Source organism: Natrix helvetica (genome assembly GCF_964273705.1).
Source record: "Natrix helvetica genome assembly, chromosome: Z".
NCBI classification, from domain to species: Eukaryota; Metazoa; Chordata; class Lepidosauria; order Squamata; family Natricidae; genus Natrix; species Natrix helvetica.
Window position 1 is genome coordinate 140,656,796 of NC_138554.1, and position 18,620 is coordinate 140,675,415.

General features: G+C 50.1%; 1 protein-coding gene across 3 annotated transcripts in view; it reads left to right on the plus strand.

The window, feature by feature from the left end:
• The window catches only part of LOC309381198 (uncharacterized protein), a 65,618-nt gene that overhangs the window by 7,953 nt on the left and 39,045 nt on the right, over positions 1–18,620 (plus strand). The window contains exons 2-9 of one of the 3 annotated variants that reach the window (XM_081931925.1): positions 2,226–7,901; positions 9,116–9,391; positions 9,986–10,077; positions 11,405–11,488; positions 12,326–12,472; positions 13,439–13,570; positions 14,391–14,513; positions 15,496–15,656. In XM_081931925.1, coding sequence (XP_081788051.1) covers positions 2,226–7,901; positions 9,116–9,391; positions 9,986–10,077; positions 11,405–11,488; positions 12,326–12,472; positions 13,439–13,570; positions 14,391–14,513; positions 15,496–15,510 — 6,545 coding nt within the window. In that variant the 3' untranslated portion in view covers positions 15,511–15,656. Of the gene's footprint in view, positions 1–2,225; positions 7,902–9,115; positions 9,392–9,985; positions 10,078–11,404; positions 11,489–12,325; positions 12,473–13,438; positions 13,571–14,390; positions 14,514–15,495; positions 15,657–18,620 lie in introns of those variants that run through there. The other 2 variants (XM_081931926.1, XM_081931927.1) reach the window with 2 other exon arrangements.

The following is an 18,620-nucleotide window of genomic DNA, read 5'->3' on the forward strand; positions in this document are numbered from 1 at the left end:
AAGAGGGGGGGGACTCCAACTCCCAGAATCCCCAGTCGGCATCCTTTAAGAGAGGAGGGCTTTGACTACTAGAATCCCCCAGCCAGCATGCTTGAAGAGGGGAGGGCATCGATCCCAGAATTCCCTAGTCAGCATACTTTAAGGGGTATGGACTACAACTCCCAGAATCCCAACAGCTGAAATACTTTAAGAACGGGAGGACTTCAACTCCCAGAATCCCCCAGTCAGCATCCTTTAAGTCCATATCACACAAAGATAGCAACATTGATGAAAGCTAACTGCAAGGGGAAACGGACGCCACAACGTGTGAGTAAGGGTGGAGAAACAGTTCTCTTTTGTGAGGCCCGCCTCAACATCGGTCACTAAAGGAGCAGTCGTAAGTGGAAGGCTTGCATCACCTTTCCCGAGTGTCATGGGGAAAATCACGCAGGTTGATTCCCACAAGTGTGAATGAAACTCATTTCTCTGGTTTTGGACATTTAGAAGACAGATGGGGAGGGGGCTTTCCTTACTAGGGGGTCCCAAGTGGGGAGGCAGTTTTAATTACAAAGCCCATCATCCTTAAATGAGGGAGGGTCAGAGCCTCAGAAGAGCTCTCTCTCTCTCTCTCTCTCTCTGGACCAGTGTTTCCTTATGGATTTCTCCTTTCTGTGCTGGAAAGAGAGTGGCGAGGAGAAGGAGGAGGAGGAGGAGGAGGAGGAGGAGGAGGAGGAGGAAGGATTGCGGGGAGGTCCTTGGTGCTCTTTGAGCTTTCTTGCAGACATCTCCTGACCCAACTAGGGAACATCATCAGTGCTAGAGGTGTGGAGGGCTTGCTCTCTGTTTATATGCAGCTGCTTGCTCTAGCAGTTTTGGTGCTTGTCGAAAAACAAGATTGTAAAAAGAGACACAATCATAAGATGCCTCACTTAACAACTGAACCGCTTACTAACCAATTTTCCGCTCCCAATGATGGTTTACGTAGAGGACTGCTTAGTTAGAGAACCCGTGGCTGTGGCAGAGAGAGGCACATGCAAGGTCCAGTCCAAGGGGAAGCCCTTGTAAGCTCATCCCCAGTTGAGCTGGCTGGGGGATTATGGGAGTTGGAGTCCACTCCTCTTAAAGCATTTGGGACTTGGGATTTTTATCCACCTCTTGAAGACTTTCCCAGGGACCTAGCATGTCTGTCTGTCCATCTTGTCTGTCTGTCTTTCCTTCCTTCCTTCCTTCCTTCCTTCCTTCCTTCCTTCCTTCCTCCCTCCCTCCCTCCCTCCCTCCCTCTTTCTTTCTTTCTTTCTTTCTTTCTTTCTTTCTTTCTTTCTTTCTCTTTCTCTCTCTCCCTCCTTCCTTCTCTTTCTCTGTTTTTATTTGTCCCTCTTTCCTGCCGCCTCTTTCCCTCTCTCCTTTTCTTTCTCCCTCTCTTTCTTTCTCCTTTCCTTTCCTCCTTTCCTTTCCCCCTTATTTTCCTCCCTCCCTCCCTTCTTTCTTTCTTTCTTTCTTTCTCTTTCTCTCTCTCTCCCTCCTTCCTTCTCTTTCTCTGTTTTTATTTGTCCCTCTTTCCTGCCGCCTGTTTCCCTCTCTCCTTTTCTTTCTCCCTCTCTTTCTTTCTCCTTTCCTTTCCTCCTTTCCTTTCCCCCTTATTTTCCTCCCTTCCACCCCACCCCCTTTTATCCTTTTTTCCTTCCTTTCTTCTCTTTCCATTTTCTCTTTCCTGCTGCCTTTTATTCTCTCCTTTTCTGCTTCCTCTCTTCCTCCTCTCTCTCTTTCCTTCCTTTTCTTTCTCCCTTTATTATCCTCCCTCCCACTCTCTCTATTTTCTTTCTCTCTTTCCCTTCTGTTTCTTTCTCTCTATCTTTCTGTCTCCCTGTTCTTTCTCTCTTTGTCGTTCTCTTTCTTTCTCTCTCTTTCTGTCTTTGTTACATATGTCTCTTTTTCTTTCTTTTCGTCTTTTTCTTTCTTTTTGTCTCTCTTTCTACCTCTTTCTCTTTCTGTCTCTCTCTTTGTTGTTCTCCCTCCCTCCCTCCTTCTCTTTCTGATACTTCCAACCTTGTGAATTCCTGGAGAACCACCAGCTCAGCAGGGGGTTAGCGACTCCAACCCTTACGTTTTTCCAAATCCCTTTTAAGACGACGGGGTTCAAAAGGCCTCCCAGCCTCCTTAAGTGGCTTAAATCCTTCCGTGTCTCTTGCCAGGTGGACTGTTTGACTTCTGCTTTCCCCCCACCCTCCTTCTCTCCCCCCACACAGATGGTTCACAAAGCACCTCCTCCGCCTCGACACCGAGCGGAGAAGTCCAGCCCGCCACCCCGATTTCTCTGGCTGCCACACCCGACACTCCCACCAACGTGTCAGTGTTCCTGCCGGTGAAGAAGAAGAAGGAAGACCGGCCACAACCCGAGGGGGCCAGTTGCGACACAACCACCAGCAACATCACAGCCGGCTTAGTGGCGCTGAGCGAATGTGGCCAGATCGTGATGGAGCAGGCTCCCAAATCTGGCGGGACGAGGCCCCGAAGTCCTGAGCACTCTCTGGGGACAGACCTCCTGGACGCACGCATCGTGATGGGTGAGGAGACCCACTGCCTTGGGGTGGCAGTACAGGACATCCTTGGAGTCCCCAAACCTGGCATCTCAGAGACCACCTCTGGCGAAGAGATGAGTAACATGGGCAACGAAGGCTTGGATGCAGCATTTCAGGGTGCGCCTCTCCCTCCCGTTGCAAGAAATTTCGGTAACCTCCATGCCTGCACATCCGTGTCCCCGCCAGGACTTCTGAAGTCCCAGGAGCTGGCTGGGATGGGAGTGTTCCCTCTCTCTCAGGGCGAGCCAATGGCCGACGTGCCTTCCCTGCCTCACACACTTGCCAAAGACCTTCCTGCAGAGCTGGCTGAGTCCCCGCTGTTCCTTGCCAAGCATCCGTGTAGCCTCGACACCGAGCTTTACTTCACGGCTCCATCCACCCCGATCCGGACTCTGTTCCCCCCTCTCAGGCAGCCCCCGTTCTCAAAAGACGGCCTGAGCGAGGAGCAGAACGAGGTAGACAGCGAAGGCCTCTGCTCTCCACCCACCTCACCCTCGGGCTCCTACATCACCGCCGAGGGAAGCAGCTGGACTTCGACAGGCACCGCTAGCACATCATCATCCTGCTCGCCAAACCTCTTAGCCGAGTCGGAAGCCCTGGAAGCCCCAATGGCGGATGAGGAGGCTTTGTCCGAGTTAGACCTTCCAGAAGGGGAACCAAAACTTTCCGCGGTGACCTGCCCCACTTTTGAAGCTTTCCCGGGGCTGTCCTACAACACCTTTCCATCGTCGTACCCTGCGGAGGAATGCAGTGTAGGTGAGGAAGAGGAGCGGATTCCTTCAGAGGAAGGCTGGGGCTGCGAAACGATTCCCTTGAAGCTTCTCCCTCAAGAGGCTGAGCAGAGTTCTCCCTCCTGGCCCCCTGATGATGACGAGTCCGGGGTTGATGCCAACTTCAGCTCCACGCCTTTGGAGGAGCATGAGCATTTGTTGCCTTCATACGACGCAGAAATTGGAGGTTTCACGAAAAGAGGGTTGGAAGCCTGCCCTTTTTCTGGTCCCTTTACTACCGTGTCTGAGCCTCGTTCTGAGCTTCAGGGTGTGTTTGGAGCAGTCCCCACCGAGGTGGGTGAACATGGTGGCCTTCGAAGCCAGCCTCCTATGTCCTCTCCAGAGGACGTCGTGAAGACCATTGAGAGTGATCGGATGATACCAGCTCTGCTTCTGCCCTTCCGGGGTAGCTTCCTTTTTGAGGCGGAATCCATGGAGATTGTCCTGTTCCCACAAGGAGAAGCGGTGGGGAACGATGCTCTCTACAGCGTGGAAGAGGATGATGATAGTGCCTCCAACTCCTTCCTGCACTCTCTCTCGGAAACATCCATTGATGAAGGTGTGGACGAGTCCTTTGCTTACCCGGACAACACCTCCCAGTCCTCAGACTCAGCTTCCAATGATGGCAAGGGTGGCATGGAGCAGTATGCTGCGGTCGCCGACACAGTTGTAGAGTCCAAGGAAGACACAGTGGGAGCGCTGCTGCCCGTGGAAAGAGAGAGCGAGATGGACGTATCCTCAGATGCGTACAACACGGATGAAGACACCGTTCATGGAACAGGGGAAGAACAGACGAGGGGAGAGACCGAGGAAAAGGGTACGCCAAAAGAAGAAAAGTTGATGGAGGATGACGCAATGAAACTTCCAAGATCCTTTGATACAACGGTTGTCGCCCAGCAGCAAGCTAGACCAGAGAGCCCAGGGGGTGCCTCCTCAAAGAGCACTTCTCATCTGGGGCCAGGAGAAGAGGACTCTGTGATGGCTTCTGAAGATTTGACTCCCAAAACTCAGGACGACAAAGAAGAAGATTCCCTCAGGGAAATGGTCCTCTCCCATGTCTCTCCAACACATCTGCCTCACTCAGATGTCCAACCAACTGACCTGGAGTCGGGGCTCTCTGAATGTGGGGAGTGTCTGATTGCTTGCTTTGATACCGATGATGAATTAGACAACCAGCCTCCGTTGAGCGACACTGTGGAGGAATCTCCGTCGGTCATTCCCTTAGCCGAGGAATGGATGACCCAGGTTTGCGCAGAGTCAGTCATCCCCCTGGAATGGAACCCCGGATCCTGCCCAATTGAGTTCGAAGATCTGGAAGCCGTGGACAACAATGACTCTTCTAGCTTGGACATTGGTGCGCGGCTTGAAGAATCTGAGAAACGCCTGCTAGAGCTCCTCGACCAAGATGGTGCCACCAGCGGAAGCTCCACCGAACTAGAGCCGGGTGACGTTGAGCTGTTGGGGACCTCTTCCGAGAAGGAGAGGCCCTTTGCGTCGCTCCTTGAATCGAAGGGGGCTCTTTTAGAACAACCCGAAGTCGCCCGAGCAGATTCTGAGACAACCCAGGACAGCATCGTTGTCTGTCTGGAGTCAGAAGACAAATTGGAGGAAGCGGCGTCTCTTGACCAAATCAACAACAATGAGGACCGTGCAATGATGGCGTTTTCTGAGGCAAAACCCGACACTGATTCCCTCCTGGTGCTGAGTGACACCCCAGAGAGCATCCTTACAGAAGACAACGGAGTCCTTCTCGATGCCTTGGCACCATTGCCCCAAGAATCTCCACTGTGCCACCCAGATGGGGAGGAAGCCGTCGAATTGCAGAACTGGAGTTTATGTGGAACGCAGAATAGCTCAATCGATCCAGAAATAGAGGACTACTCTGGACACTCTTCCAATGACGAAGCAGTGATAGATGACACCACGACTCCTAATCTTTCCGAACTGTGCTTGGAGACTGGCGAAACCGAAGCTCTCAATGGAAGAGAGACTCGGGACGATGAGGGTTATCTTACGGCAACCCACATAGAAACGGGCCGCCGTGCTGAAGAAACGTCAGAGGAAGACCTAGATAAGGCTGAAGAACCATTGCATCTCTCCAGGGAAGAGCTGGTTGAAGCAGATGACAATCCACCAAATGTGACGGAAGTGGTAGAGGAGCCCAGGCAGCGAGGGTTATCAGAGGAGGGTAATGCTGACCAGAGTTGGGGAACTCCATCCGAAGAAAATGCATCAGATCTGGAGAGCGGAGAAGGCAGCCAAGCAGACGTCATTGCTGAAATCCCACCAGTAGATCTCCAGATGGCGGTCCAACTGGACTCTGAATGCTTTACAGCAGCAGATGCCATGGAGCAGTTTGGCTCCGAAGTAACACGACAAGGAGATGCTCACAATTTAGCGTTCCTGCAGTGTGGCCCAAAGGACAGCCACATGGACCTTCTACGGGGCAAAGAAGCCAAGGGCAGCTTGGACAGCATTGACCTGACCGAAGCTCGGGAGATGTTTGCAACCTCTGATGAAATCACGTGTCACCAAGAAGAGATTAGTGAAACGACGGAGGAAGTGGACTCAGAAGATAGAAATGTGTCCTCTGAACACCGGCAAATGGAGGACATGCAGATACTGGATCCCTCGGTGGCATCCCAAGATGCTGGGGTTCTTCCACAAGGAACTGAAGCTCAAAACCACGGAGAATGGGTGGACTCTGTCGAGTCTCCACGCGATGTGGGTGATGTCCACCTTTTGGACACCAAGGCTGGGATGGTTGAGGTTGTCCCAGGCATTCATCCAGCAGAAAACATGGACCAAATGCTCTCCAGTATGACTGATAGTGCCCTATGTGAGGAACATCCACAGGTTCAGAAGAAGACTTTTGCTGAAGCTCTCCTCCAGGGTCTCCTTCCTATTTTGGAAACTGGGCACCCTCTGCAAAAGGAAAAAGAGGTGGACACCACAGATACGTTGGAGGACTCTGCATCTTACTCTTATCTGGAGTGCAGTTTTGTGACATCCCCCGAGGATGTCTCCAATGAGACCATGATCTTAGCTCCATCTCCAGATTCTGGAAGAGAAGAGTTTGCGATCCCTGATCAAACATGGATTAGCCAAAGCGTGGTTGTGGAGGTGAGTCACTCTCCACCAAGCCTGGAGGCATTGACCGCAGAGTTGGAGCATCTGATGGTGGAGAACATTGAGCCCGAATGCTTCGATGTTCCACCAAATTGTTCTCCAGATGAGGTACCTCTGCCGCAGAGCACGGAGGTGTGTCTGCATTATAGTGTTCTTGCCCACACGCCTTTGACCACCTCACCGGCTTTGAAGCAAAGAGATGTGTCTCCTGAGCTTAGGACTCCTCAACAGATCTTCTTAGCTTCTGAAGATGAGATCTATTTGACCGATCTTCCCAAACCTCAGGATAGTCTTTCCAGTAGACATGTAGAGATGGAGCAGGTGGAGAGCGGGGAAGGCTTGGGAAGCATTGTCGAGGATGTGAGCACGGTCTATCTAGAAACTTCCACCCCAGAGAGCTTGCCAACCATCCCTAGCCAGCTCGAGCCATCTGGTGCCTTGTTTCAACATGATGATGATGGAGCTACGGTATCTCCAAGGGTTCTTGAAGACCAACAAGAGGTCACCAATATGCTGAAAGGCTCTTTTGGAAACTTGGAGGACCGACGAGTGGAGGCTGCGCATCTCATCAGTAGTCTCCTGGTAGCAGAAGCCCAGAGTCTTCTTGGTTGCCTGAAGGAGAACGTCTTAGAGAACTTCAGTGGAGAGCACATAGAAGAAGTAGTAGAACCAAAATATTCTGAAGAACTTGAAGCCCCAAGGACCCTTGGGGAGGAGACTGCTGATCGCCAACAAAGCTCCTGGAAATCTTGCAGGGAAGCCAAAGCTGAAGGCCAAGAAGAGATGGTGGAGGAGGGTGGAACGAGAGAAGTCCTTCCCATATCTGAAAGGAGCGAGGTGGAAGACACTCAACTCCAAGGTTCTGCACCAAACGAAGCCACCCAACTTGGTGTGGAAGACGTCATCTCTGCCCCTGGGGAAGATGAGGCTGAAGTCATGGATGGAAGCCCTCTTCAGAGTCCTCCAGAAGATCTTCCAAGACGAGAAGCCAATAGGATGGCCAATGAGAAGACCATGGAAGAAGTGTTGGAGGTGATGGAATTGGAGGACACGAAGAGGGAGACGAGCCATCCGGGGATAGAGAATCTTTTCACTGAAAGTACGGGACACTCTTCTTCAGAAGATGCCTTCTCGTCTCTGGACTCCCCCATTCCTCTGGCTTCCCGTTCCATCGGAACGTCATCACAAGAGACTTTCCCCTCACAACGGCCATCATCCCCTGCCCCGGAGGAAGCTCCGGTCACCCTGCCTCCCGCCCTGAGATCTCAGTTCCCAGAAGTGCCTCCTGTTTCATCCTTGATTCTACCTTCATCTCCTTCCGAGGGTCCCGTCCAAGGACCATCAGCGACCTTGCGACTTGCTCCTTCGACCGCTGGTCCTTGTGTGGAACACACGCTTCTCAAGGAGAGTCTCCTGCAGGACACCCGGAAACCTCCAGCGGAAGGTAAGGTCTCCCCCCCCCTCAACAATTATGGATAGTTCTTGACTTACGACCATTTGCATAGTGATCGAAGTTAACACCGAAAAAAGGGACTTTGGGACCGATTCTCATACTCACGACCCTGTGGTCACGTGATCGAAATTGGCTCATATTTTTGGCGGTTGAAGCATCACGCAGGTCATGCAATCCCCTTTCGCAACCTTCTGACAATGCAGAAGTCGGATTCACTTAATGACGTGTTACTCACTGAACAACTGCAATGGTTTGCTTAACAAGAGTGGCAGGGAAGGTTGTAAAATGGGACCAAACTCACTTAACAACTGTCAAGCAATGGTAGCAGACATGATTATGGTTGTAAGTCAAGGACTAGCTGTAACATTGGGGACAAATGTTAGATCTGTGTACATCAAAGGTGTACAGGGAGTCCTCGAAGTACGACCGCTTGCTTAATGACCATTCAAAGTTACAATTGGACCTGGTTCCAAGCCTCTTGTCTCTGTGGTCACATGACCCCATTTTGGACAGTCAATATCTGGTCTGCTTTTATGACCGTTTGCAGCTTTCCTTGGTCACTAAACCCTGATTTACAATGTTTTTGCTGAAAATTGATGTTTTCAGTCACTCCCGCTTCATATCAACCAGTGGGTCCACTTAACGACTGCTGTGTTTGATTAACTACCACAGTAGTGGCTTAACGACTGCAGAAACCCCTTAATGATTGCAACAATGGCTTTAACAAAGGAGGAGGGAGGAAGAGAGGAGGAGGGAGGACTGAGGTCTTTGGTGCTCTCTCAGCGTGGTGGTTTTCTCGCAGACATTTCATGACCCAACTAGGAATTGTTTTCAGTGCTAGAGCGAGGGGTGTTGCAGAGTAGGGAGGAGGAGGACTGGGGGGTTCTCGGTGCTATTTCAGTTTGGTGATTTACTTGTAGACATTTCATCACCCAACTAGGGAACATCATCAGTGCTAGAAGGAACTGTGGTTCTCTGTTCATGTACAGTTTCTTCTAGTACTGATGATATCATCTAGCTGGGTCCTGAAACGTCTGCGAGAAAGCTCAGAGAGCACAGTGGACACCAAAAGTACGGTAAGATGGCCTGCCAATGAAATTTAAAGGAAAACCAATGGTTGTGATGTGTCAACCCACCCAAGAACTGCCAGCCAATGGGAAAAGGGAAGGTCCGAAGTCCCGCCTCTGAACGTCCTCTTTTTCCAGCTCTCCAGAGTGCCGCTTCTTCAGGTCCCGGCCAGCTCCACCAACTTCCCGGTGGCCAAGATGCCCGAGGGAGGAACCAGTTGCCTGGCAACCGAGATTCCCGCGTTAAGTATTTGGGATTAGCACGGGAAAAGCGAGGTTCTCGGGGCTCCTTCCCTCCAGAGTCGAGTTCAAGTGAGGAGAGGGAGCTGGAAACGCTGCACGAGGCGGGTATGATGCTCTTGGAAGAGAAGACAACATTGGTGGGGAAGAGGGCCCATGACCTGAACCACAAAGGTAGGAAGATGTTGGGTGGAGTTGGCCCAACGCATGCTTCTGCTAAGCGTGGGGCTTCTCTGTGGCTGGTGGAACGAAGCTCCGTGGGCTGGATGGCCGTGACGTGATGTGGGCAGGGGGTTGGACTGAAAGACCTCCAGGTTCCCTTCCAGCTCTAGAATACTATGAACTTTAATGGGTTCTTCAGAAATGTCTAACGGGATGGACTAGAAGGCCTCCAAGGTCCCTTCCAAACTGAAGATTCTATGACTGTGTGACTCTCATAACAACTGCAGTGGTTCCCTTAAGGATTGTGGAATGAAAGGGGATAAGATGGGGGCAAAGCTCACAACGTCTCACTTAACAACAGTGATGTGGGGCTCAATTGCCATCATAAATTGAGGACCGAGCTTCAGTAAAGGACACCTCGGATTGAATACCCTAAATTAAATTAAAGACTTTTAATGACTTAAAGACTTTTAAAGCACTTCTTTATAAGCTGGCAGCTGCTTTTCATCCCACCACTCCACGGACTGGATACTTTGCATTGGGGGGGCCGTATCCGGCCCACGGGCCGTAGTTTGAGGATGCCTGCCCTAAAATATCTTTTTGCAGGATCTTCCAACGATTCCGAAAGCAACGAAGGATCGCTACCGGAATTGGAAGAGCCGAACCTTCCAGTACCACGGACAGCTCACGTGGCACAGGTGTGGTCCTCACAGACCAAATTGGGGGGGGGGGACTTCAATTCCCAGAATTCCCTAGTCATTCGCACTTGAGGTGGGCTGGACTGAGAGAGGGAAGCTAGAAGTGATTGGCCTAAAGCAGGGGTGTCCAAACTTGGGAACTTTAAGACTTATGGACTTCAACTCCCAGAATTCCCCAGCCAGCGGAATTCTGGGAGTTGAAGTCCACAAGTCTTAAAGTTCCCAAGTTTGGACACCCCTGGCCTAAAGTTATCCAGCTGGCTTTTCTTCTTTTTTTTTAAAGCAATTTTTATTTATTTTTGAACAAAGACAAACAAACATAAAAATAAAAAAAGCCATCTTCCATTACAAATTGTAGAAAGTGTGTCAGTTGGTTACAGTATTTCCATGCATCTCTTCTATAGTCACCACCTGCTTTTCATATCAAATCACATATTTTAAATTCACCTATATTCATGTATATCACGATTATTATATCTCAGCCTTAATTTGACTATAATTGTTTTTGAGCCAAAGGGGCTGACGTTGCGACGGCACGACGTGCGATCTTGGTGCTCCGAGATCGCAGTCGATATTTCTGCCACTGGACAGTCCATACGGACCTAAACCGTCCCCCAGAGATGGTGATTGAGAAGGGCACCTCCTGCTGATCTCAGGGACACCGCAAAGTCCCTGAAAGACCCAGCTGCCTTTCCTTCCTAAGGTGGAACTAGAACTCCCCGTCTCCTGGTGATTGGCTCCAAGTCGCCTGTTCCACTTTGCTCCCTAAGCCAAAACTAGAACTCCCCATTGCCCACTTGAGTGCTATCAATCGTTAATGGCTGTGTTCGCAAGATGCCTGAAATTGCATCTATTCCACTGATAAATAAACTAAAAATAAAATTGCTAGATTCTAAAAGGAATGGAGGACAAGAGGTGATATGTGGACCTGGTCCAAATGTTCTGGGTTTGAATTTTGCCACCCCTGTTTTGTTTTTAAACGTTGAGGCGATCGGGCTATTTTCTTAAATTCTCTCCCTGGATATGGACAGTGTTGGTGTTGCTTTGCACCAAATGCCTGGGGCAAAAGCCACAACTCTCTGAAAAATTGTGGCCCACAATTGCAAAGACGGGAGGGTTGATGGGAAGATGCACAATAAAATAAATAAATAAAAGATCTTTTCAGAAACGATCTCGGACGCTTAATCGAGAGCAGCTAAGTGCCTTTCCGGGAAGGTAAAGAGAAATTGATGGGTCGTTGAGGGGAGAGCATGAAAACGCTCTTTTACCCAAAGCTATCCACTTAGGAGTAAGGGATGAGTAAATGGATTTGTTTTTTTTTTTGCAGAACCAGCTGACGCATTCCCTGGGGACTGGTGAGGAGTCCATTAGCAAGGCCAAACAAAGCCGGAGCGAGAAGAAAGCTCGAAAGGTAATTCCCTCTTCCCTCCCTCCTTTCTTCCTTTTTCCTTCCTTCCTTCTTCATCCATATCCTCCCTCTCTCCTCCTCCTCTTCCTCCCTCCCTTCCTTCCTTTCTCCTTTCCACATCCATATCCTCCCTCTCTCTCTCCCTCCCTCCTTCCTTCATTCCTTCTTCCTCCATATCCTCCCTCTCTCCTCCTCCTCTTCCTCCCTCCCTCCCTTCCTTTCTCCTTTCCACATCCATATCCTCCCTCTCTCTCTCCCTCCCTCCTTCCTTCCTTTCTCACAAGTCACTCAACGCAGTGAACATATATCCAGCACACCTTCCTCCTCCTATTTTCTCCAAAACAACAATCCTGCAAGGTAGGTTGGGCTGTCAGAGAGGGACTGGCCCCAAATCACCCAGCTGTCTTTCTTGCTTAACATGGAACTAGAACTCACCATCTCCTCGGGATGGGCTCAGAGTCACCCAGCTGGTTTTCGTGCCTAAGGAACTCATCGTCTTCATTAAGAGTGTTTACCTTGAGTTTCTTAGAATCCTGATCTGCTCTACCTCAAAGGGTTGGCACGGTGAAAGTCTTCTACTCAGTGTAGTAGGCATCAGCCAAGGTATTGCCAGGTGCCACAGAGGGGTTGGTCTACAGGACCTCAGCTGTAGCATTCGGTGGGACAAGATCCCTCCTTCAACTTGTTCTTCAACCAGCTCTTTAGTTGACCTACAAGAGGCCTCCTTAGCTTTCTTCTGCGGCTTTTGAGGATGTTGTAAGTTCCTCCCTTGGTGGTGTGGTTGCAAGACCTTCAACATGGTGTCGACAGGCTGTGTGTGGTCTTCTTCTTTGCCCCCAGGCCATGTCCAAGCTGGGTCTGCGGCAAATCCATGGCGTGACCAGAATAACTATCCGTAAATCCAAGAATATCTTGTTTGTCATCACCAAGCCGGATGTCTTCAAAAGTCCAGCTTCTGACATCTACATTGTCTTTGGAGAAGCCAAGGTGAGCTGGGAAGAGGACCTAGAGTGGAGCTGTTGTTCACTGAAGAGGGAGGGGGGAAAGAAGGAGAAAGGGAAGAAGAAACAAGAAAAGGTAGAAGAAAGGCGAGATAGGGGAGACGGAGGGAAGGAAAAAGGGAAGAAGAGCAAAAGAAGGAAGAAGGAAAGAGGAGGAGGGAGGGAAGGAGGGAAGAAGGAAGGAGAGATATGAGAAAGGTGGGAGGAAGGAAGGATGGAAGGGAAGGAGGGAGGGAGAGAGAGAGAGAAAGAAAGAGAGAGACTGACTGACTGGAGGGACATTCTTATTTTTAACACCAGTTGTCCTCAACTTACACCAACCATTGAGCCCAAAACGTCCACTAGGAAGTGAGACAACTCTTGCCTCAGATGTTATGCCAACCCATAATTTCAGTTGTTAAGAGAGCACAATGGTTGTTAAGCGAATCCGACTTCCTCATTGACACTGCTGGTCCAAAAGGTCACCAATGGGAGATCACAGCGACCGTCATAAATGTGACTCTGTTGCCATGTTGTCTCCGACTTTGGATCACGGGAATCCCGCGATGGTCATAAGCGTGGAAAAATGTGGTCGTAGGTCACTTTTTCATTGCTGTTCTACCTTTGGTCGCTAAATGAATGGTTGTACGTTGAGGACTTCCTGCGTTGTGATAGATTGGAGTCCGTCTTTGTTAACTGGAGAGACCAAGAGATTATCTTCTTCTCATCTCAGGAGGGTCCAAGTTGAAGAAATCAGATTGGAAATGTAGATTTAGGGAGTGGTCCTCTCAAATTCCTGGTTGAAGGACCTGGCCTCTTGGTAGAACGTGGAAGGGTCTTCTAGGCCAACCATCTGGGACTCGTTGGAGAACGTCTTTTGGGGTGTCTTCTTTTGGAAATGGGCCAAAGCCAGGTCTCTTTCTCCTCCAGAATGGAGGAAGATCTGAAGGCCTTCTGTTCCTTTCTTCTGCAGATCGAAGACCTCTCCCAACAGGTCCACAAAGCAGCGGCGGAGAAGTTCAAAGTTCCTGTGGAGCACTCGCCCTTGATCACTGAAGCAGCTCCAGCCCTCACCATCAAGGAGGAGAGTGAGGAAGAGGAGGAGGTAAGGAGACCCAGATGTCAACCTTCTCCAGACTTGAGCTGGAGGTGGGGATAGAAAGGAGGGAAGCCAAGAGGAACAAGAACCTTCATGATGTCCAAGGAGAGTAGAGTAGGCTATTAACCCATGGAGCCCAATAATAATAATAACAATAATAATAATAACAACAACAACAACAACAACAACAATAACGACAACAACAATAATAATATAATTCCTCCTCCTTTTCCTTCTCCTTCTTTTCTCCTTCTCTTCCTCCTTCACCTCCTTCCTTCCTTCTTCTCCTTCACTACCCCATCTTTTTCATTCTTTTACTTTTCTTTCTTTCTCATTCTCTTTTTTCTTTTCTTTCTTTAATTTCCTTCCTTCCTTCCTTCTCTTCTTTCTTCTTGCTCTTTTCTTTCTTACTTTCCTCCCTTGATCCTTCCCTCTTTCTTTCCTTTCTTCCACTTTCTTTCTTTCTCTTTTCATTTTCCATCCTTTCATCCTCCCTCCCTCCCCTCTCTCTCACATCTTCCTCCTTCCCTCATAATTTCTCTTTTTCTTTTGCTCTTTTGTTCTTCATTCTCTTTCTCTTCTCCTCTCTCCCCTCTTCCTTTTTTCATTTTCTTTCTTTCTTTTTCTTTCTCCTTTTACCTTGCTTCCTTCTTTCTTTCTGCCTATCTTTTTTCCTTTTTTCTTTCTTTCTTTCTTTCTTTCTTTCTTTCTTTCTTTCTTTCTTTCTTTCTTTCTTTCTTTCTTTCTTTCTTTCTTTCTTTCTTCTTTCTTTCCTGCCTGCATTTATTCATGTATTCCCTCCCTCCCTCCCTCCCTTCCTTCCCAGGTGGACGAAACGGGTCTGGAGGTGAGAGATATCGAATTGGTCATGGCTCAGGCCAACGTCTCCCGCCCCAAAGCTGTCCGAGCTCTTCGGCACAACAACAACGATATCGTGAACGCTATCATGGTAAGTGTTTGAGGGCAGCCATCCCTCCTCTGCTATGGTGGAACGTAGTCTGGATTCCCAGAAGGTGTATTGTATTGTATTGTATTGTATTGCATTGCATTGCATTATATTATTATTAATATATAATATAATATATAACTAGGGAACAGAATCAGTGCTACAAGGGGGTGGGGTTAGTCGGGAGGAGGAGGAGTGGGGGTTCCTTAGGGCTCTTGAGCTGGGTGGTTTTTCTCAGATGTCTTATAACCCAACTAGGGAATAGCATCAGGGTTAGCAGGGAATGGAGTTTGGGAGGAGGAGGAGGTAGAAGAGGAAGACTGGGCTTGCTGAGCTTGATGATTTCCTTGCAGACATTTCTTGACTCAACTAGGTAAGTGCTAGAAGGGAGCTGGGTTGGGTTTATATATGTATATATATATAGGAACATAAAGAGAATAATTATGAAAGCTATTGAATAGAGAAACACCCCCACAACATGAGTAAACCTGATGATACCTCCCGCCTACCAGACATCTGGAAACCAGCCCTAGTCAACAAACGAGCCCCACCCACCACCCAGGCCGTTACAACACGAAACAACAACGGACACACAGCCAGCACCAATCTACCAATCATGATACAACCACACAACCAACCATTCCACTTACTGAAACAAAGCCAGCACTCCACACACCCCCACCAAGATTTACAGAAAGACAGCAGCTCCGATCACGCTTTAAGCCCAAAACCCAGCCTGAAGATGGCGAGTGAGACCTTGCCGAAACGTTGCCAAGACAATCTCAATCTTACACGGGAAAAGACCCGAATACAACAAGACCAGCATACCTACACCCGTAAAAATCTACAAAAACAGTGTGTGTGTATCTCTGTGTGTGTGTGTGTGTGTGTGTGTATTCCTTTCCAGCACTGATGATGTTGCCTAGTTGTGTCGTGAGACGCCTGCGAGACCTGACGCTTCTCTTCTTCCCCTTCTGTCTTCCAGGAGCTGACCATGTAGTGACCGGCGGGGTGATGCCCAGCCCACCCACCCTCTGCCTCAGTTTCCCCCCACCCCCCTCACTTCTGTATAGACACCCTTAGCTGATACAGCTGTTAGGAACTTGCAAAGACTTTACTCTCTCACTCAATAAACGGTATATTCACTCCTGCTGCACCTGGGCTCTGTCTCTCTGTCCTTTGCTGGGGGGGGGCAGGGAGGGTTTCGCAACTGCCAAATGTCAGTCCTTGACTTACAATGGTTTGTTTAACGACGGTTCTGAAAGTGATGACAACCCCCCCCCCCAAATGGAACTTGGACGTAGCAAATTAGACCCACAGCATTTCGCTTCCTGGCCACTTGGAGTTATGACCGTGTCGAAAAATGCCGAACATTCCCCATGAACATGGCCACTGACTCATATATACGACGGTGGCAATGTCCCAAGGTCATGCAATCCCCCATTTGCGACCTTCTGACAAAAGCAGAAAGCCGTTTCATTTAACAACCAGGTGACTAGCTTAAGGACAGCTGTGATATGCATAACGACAGCAGCAGGATAGGTTGTAAAATGGGGCCAAATTCACTTAACCAATGTCTCGCTTAGTGACAGAAATTTTGGGTTCAGTTGTGGTCGTAAGGCAAGAACTGCCTGCATTTTTCTCAATCTGTGATTCTTTTGTCCTCTTGCTGACAATGGAGCACTGGGGTGCATAATTTGTGCGTTATAATTACTGAACTGGAAGGGATCTTGGAGGTCATCTAGTCCAACGCCCCTGCTTGATCAGGCGTCTCTTGTAACAGAATTAGAGTTGGAGGGCACCTTAGAGGTCATCTACTCCTACACCCTGCCCAAGCAGGAGACCCTTAAAGAAATACAGAGTTGGAGGGGAGCCCTGAGATCATCTAGTCAAACCCCCTGCTCGAGTAGGAGACCTTTACAGAATAACAGGAGTAGGAAGGGATCGGGGAGGTCATCTAGTCCAGCCCCCTGCTCAGAGTAACAGAGTTGGAAGGGGTCTTGAAGGTCATCTAGTCAAACACCCTGCTCCAGCAGGAGACTCTAACAGAATCAAGGTTTAAGGGACCTTGGAAGTTATGTAGTCCAATTCTCTTTTCAGAATAACAGAATAAAACAGTTGGAAGGGATCTTGGGAGGTCATCTGCTCTCTGCTTGTCCTATGCTGGATAACTACTTGCTCGCTTGATGACTGGAACGTGAACTGTGACTGTTCCAGTCAGTGCTAGAATGGGGAGAAGATTAAATGGGAGAAAAGCCGTACGGACGACACCAAGGGCAAGGAGAAGCAGCTGGCGATATCGGCAAACTTCGTGGCAAGTGACCCACTCATTTTTCTGACCCATCCACTTTCAATATCAGGAACCAAAGAAAGATGTCAAACAAGATTGTCTCTGTGTATTAGCCTGCATGTGTGTTTCCGTCATATACTCAAGGGCAGACCTAATCCTACTGCGGGAGTCCCCCCTCACGCAGGTCTGGCCCTCCGCCCTTACGAGGGCCCACCTCGATGAGGGATACATTAATCTAGAGAGGTGGGCAAGGCGACGTCTTAGGGGGGTTTTATCCAAATTTTTGTTTCGTCTTTTAGGGGGTTCTAGGGTGGGGGGAGGGGCTAGTCAGGCTGAGGGAGGGACCAGTGCCAAGCCAGCGGGTGGAGTTGGCAAGGAAGTGAGCGGAGCCGTTAAGGGGGGGGAGTAGCGATACTCCAGAAGAGGGTCTTTTCATTCCAACGGTCGTGGGGAGGGGTAGGTGCGAGGGTAGACAGAGATCTCATCACCGGTTGGGAGACCGCGGTCGTTGGGTACGGCTGGTCATATGTCCCAACCTCCGCAAACTAGGTGGTCAGGCCCTACAGAGCCAGGGCCTGAGGCTGATGCTATGCAATGCGAGGTCCGTTGCTAACAAAGCCCCCCTCATTAACGACCTGGTGTCGGAGGGGGAGCCGGACCTGGCAGGAATTACGGAGACCTGGCTGGGCCACGAGGGAGGTCTCCCTCTCGTGGAAATGTGCCCGCCAGGTTACCGTGCATTTCATCAGTCATGGGCACTAGGCAGGGGTGGTGGGGTAGCGGTCATTGTGAGGGAAGGTCTTGAGCCGAGAGAGACCACTGTGCCACAGATAACCGGTTGTGAGTCCCTGTGCGTGAAGTGGGGCCCAGGGAGACAGCTGGGCTTGCTGATTGTATACCTGGCTCCTTGCTATGCATCAGCAGCCCTGAGCTCCTCGAGGTGATCGCCGAGATGGCAATTGAAACCCCCAGACTGTTGGTCATGGGGGACTTTAACTTGCCATTGGTAGGGGAGTCATCCGAGGTAGCTCGGGAGTTCATGGCCTCCATGACAGCCATGGACCTGACCCAAATAATTCAGGGCCCCACACATGAGGGAGGACACACACTGGATCTTATCTTTGTCTCTGGCCGTTGGAGGAGTGATCTGGGAATAGGGGATTTAGCCATCACACCCCTGTCATGGTCAGATCACTCACTTCTCCGGCTCGACTTTCCAGCCGCTACTCCCCACTGCGGGGAGGCGGAACCGGAATGTCCAAGATGGTTCCGCCCCAGGCGCCTGATGGAACCTGACAGGTTCCAGACGGAGCTCGGGCCATTTCCTGTAGCCCTGACCCGCACCCGGATGGAGGACCTAGTCGCTGCATGGAACAGTGCGGCCACCGGGGCCTTGGAGGGGACATCGGAGGCGGGTCTTGAGGTTCCATTCTGGGAGGAGTTTGACTCTGTTACTTCCGACGATATGGACAGGTTGCGTAGGCAACTGCGAGCCACCACATGTTTACTGGACCCGTGTCCCTCCTGGCTTCTACTGGCATCCTGGGAGGTCACACGAGGCTGGCTCCAGGAGTTAGTCAACGCTTCTTTGAGTGAGGGGTTCCTGCCAGCCGTCCTGAAAGAGGCGGTGGTGAGGCCCCTCCTCAAGAAGCCTTCCCTGGACCCAGCTTTGTTAGCCAACTACCGTCCCATCTCCAACCTTTGCTTTCTGGCGAAGGTTGTAGAGAGTGTGGTGGCACAACAGTTTCCATGCCATTTGGAGGAAACTGATTATCTGGACCCGCGCCAGTCCAGTTTCCGGCCCGGCCACAGCACGGAGA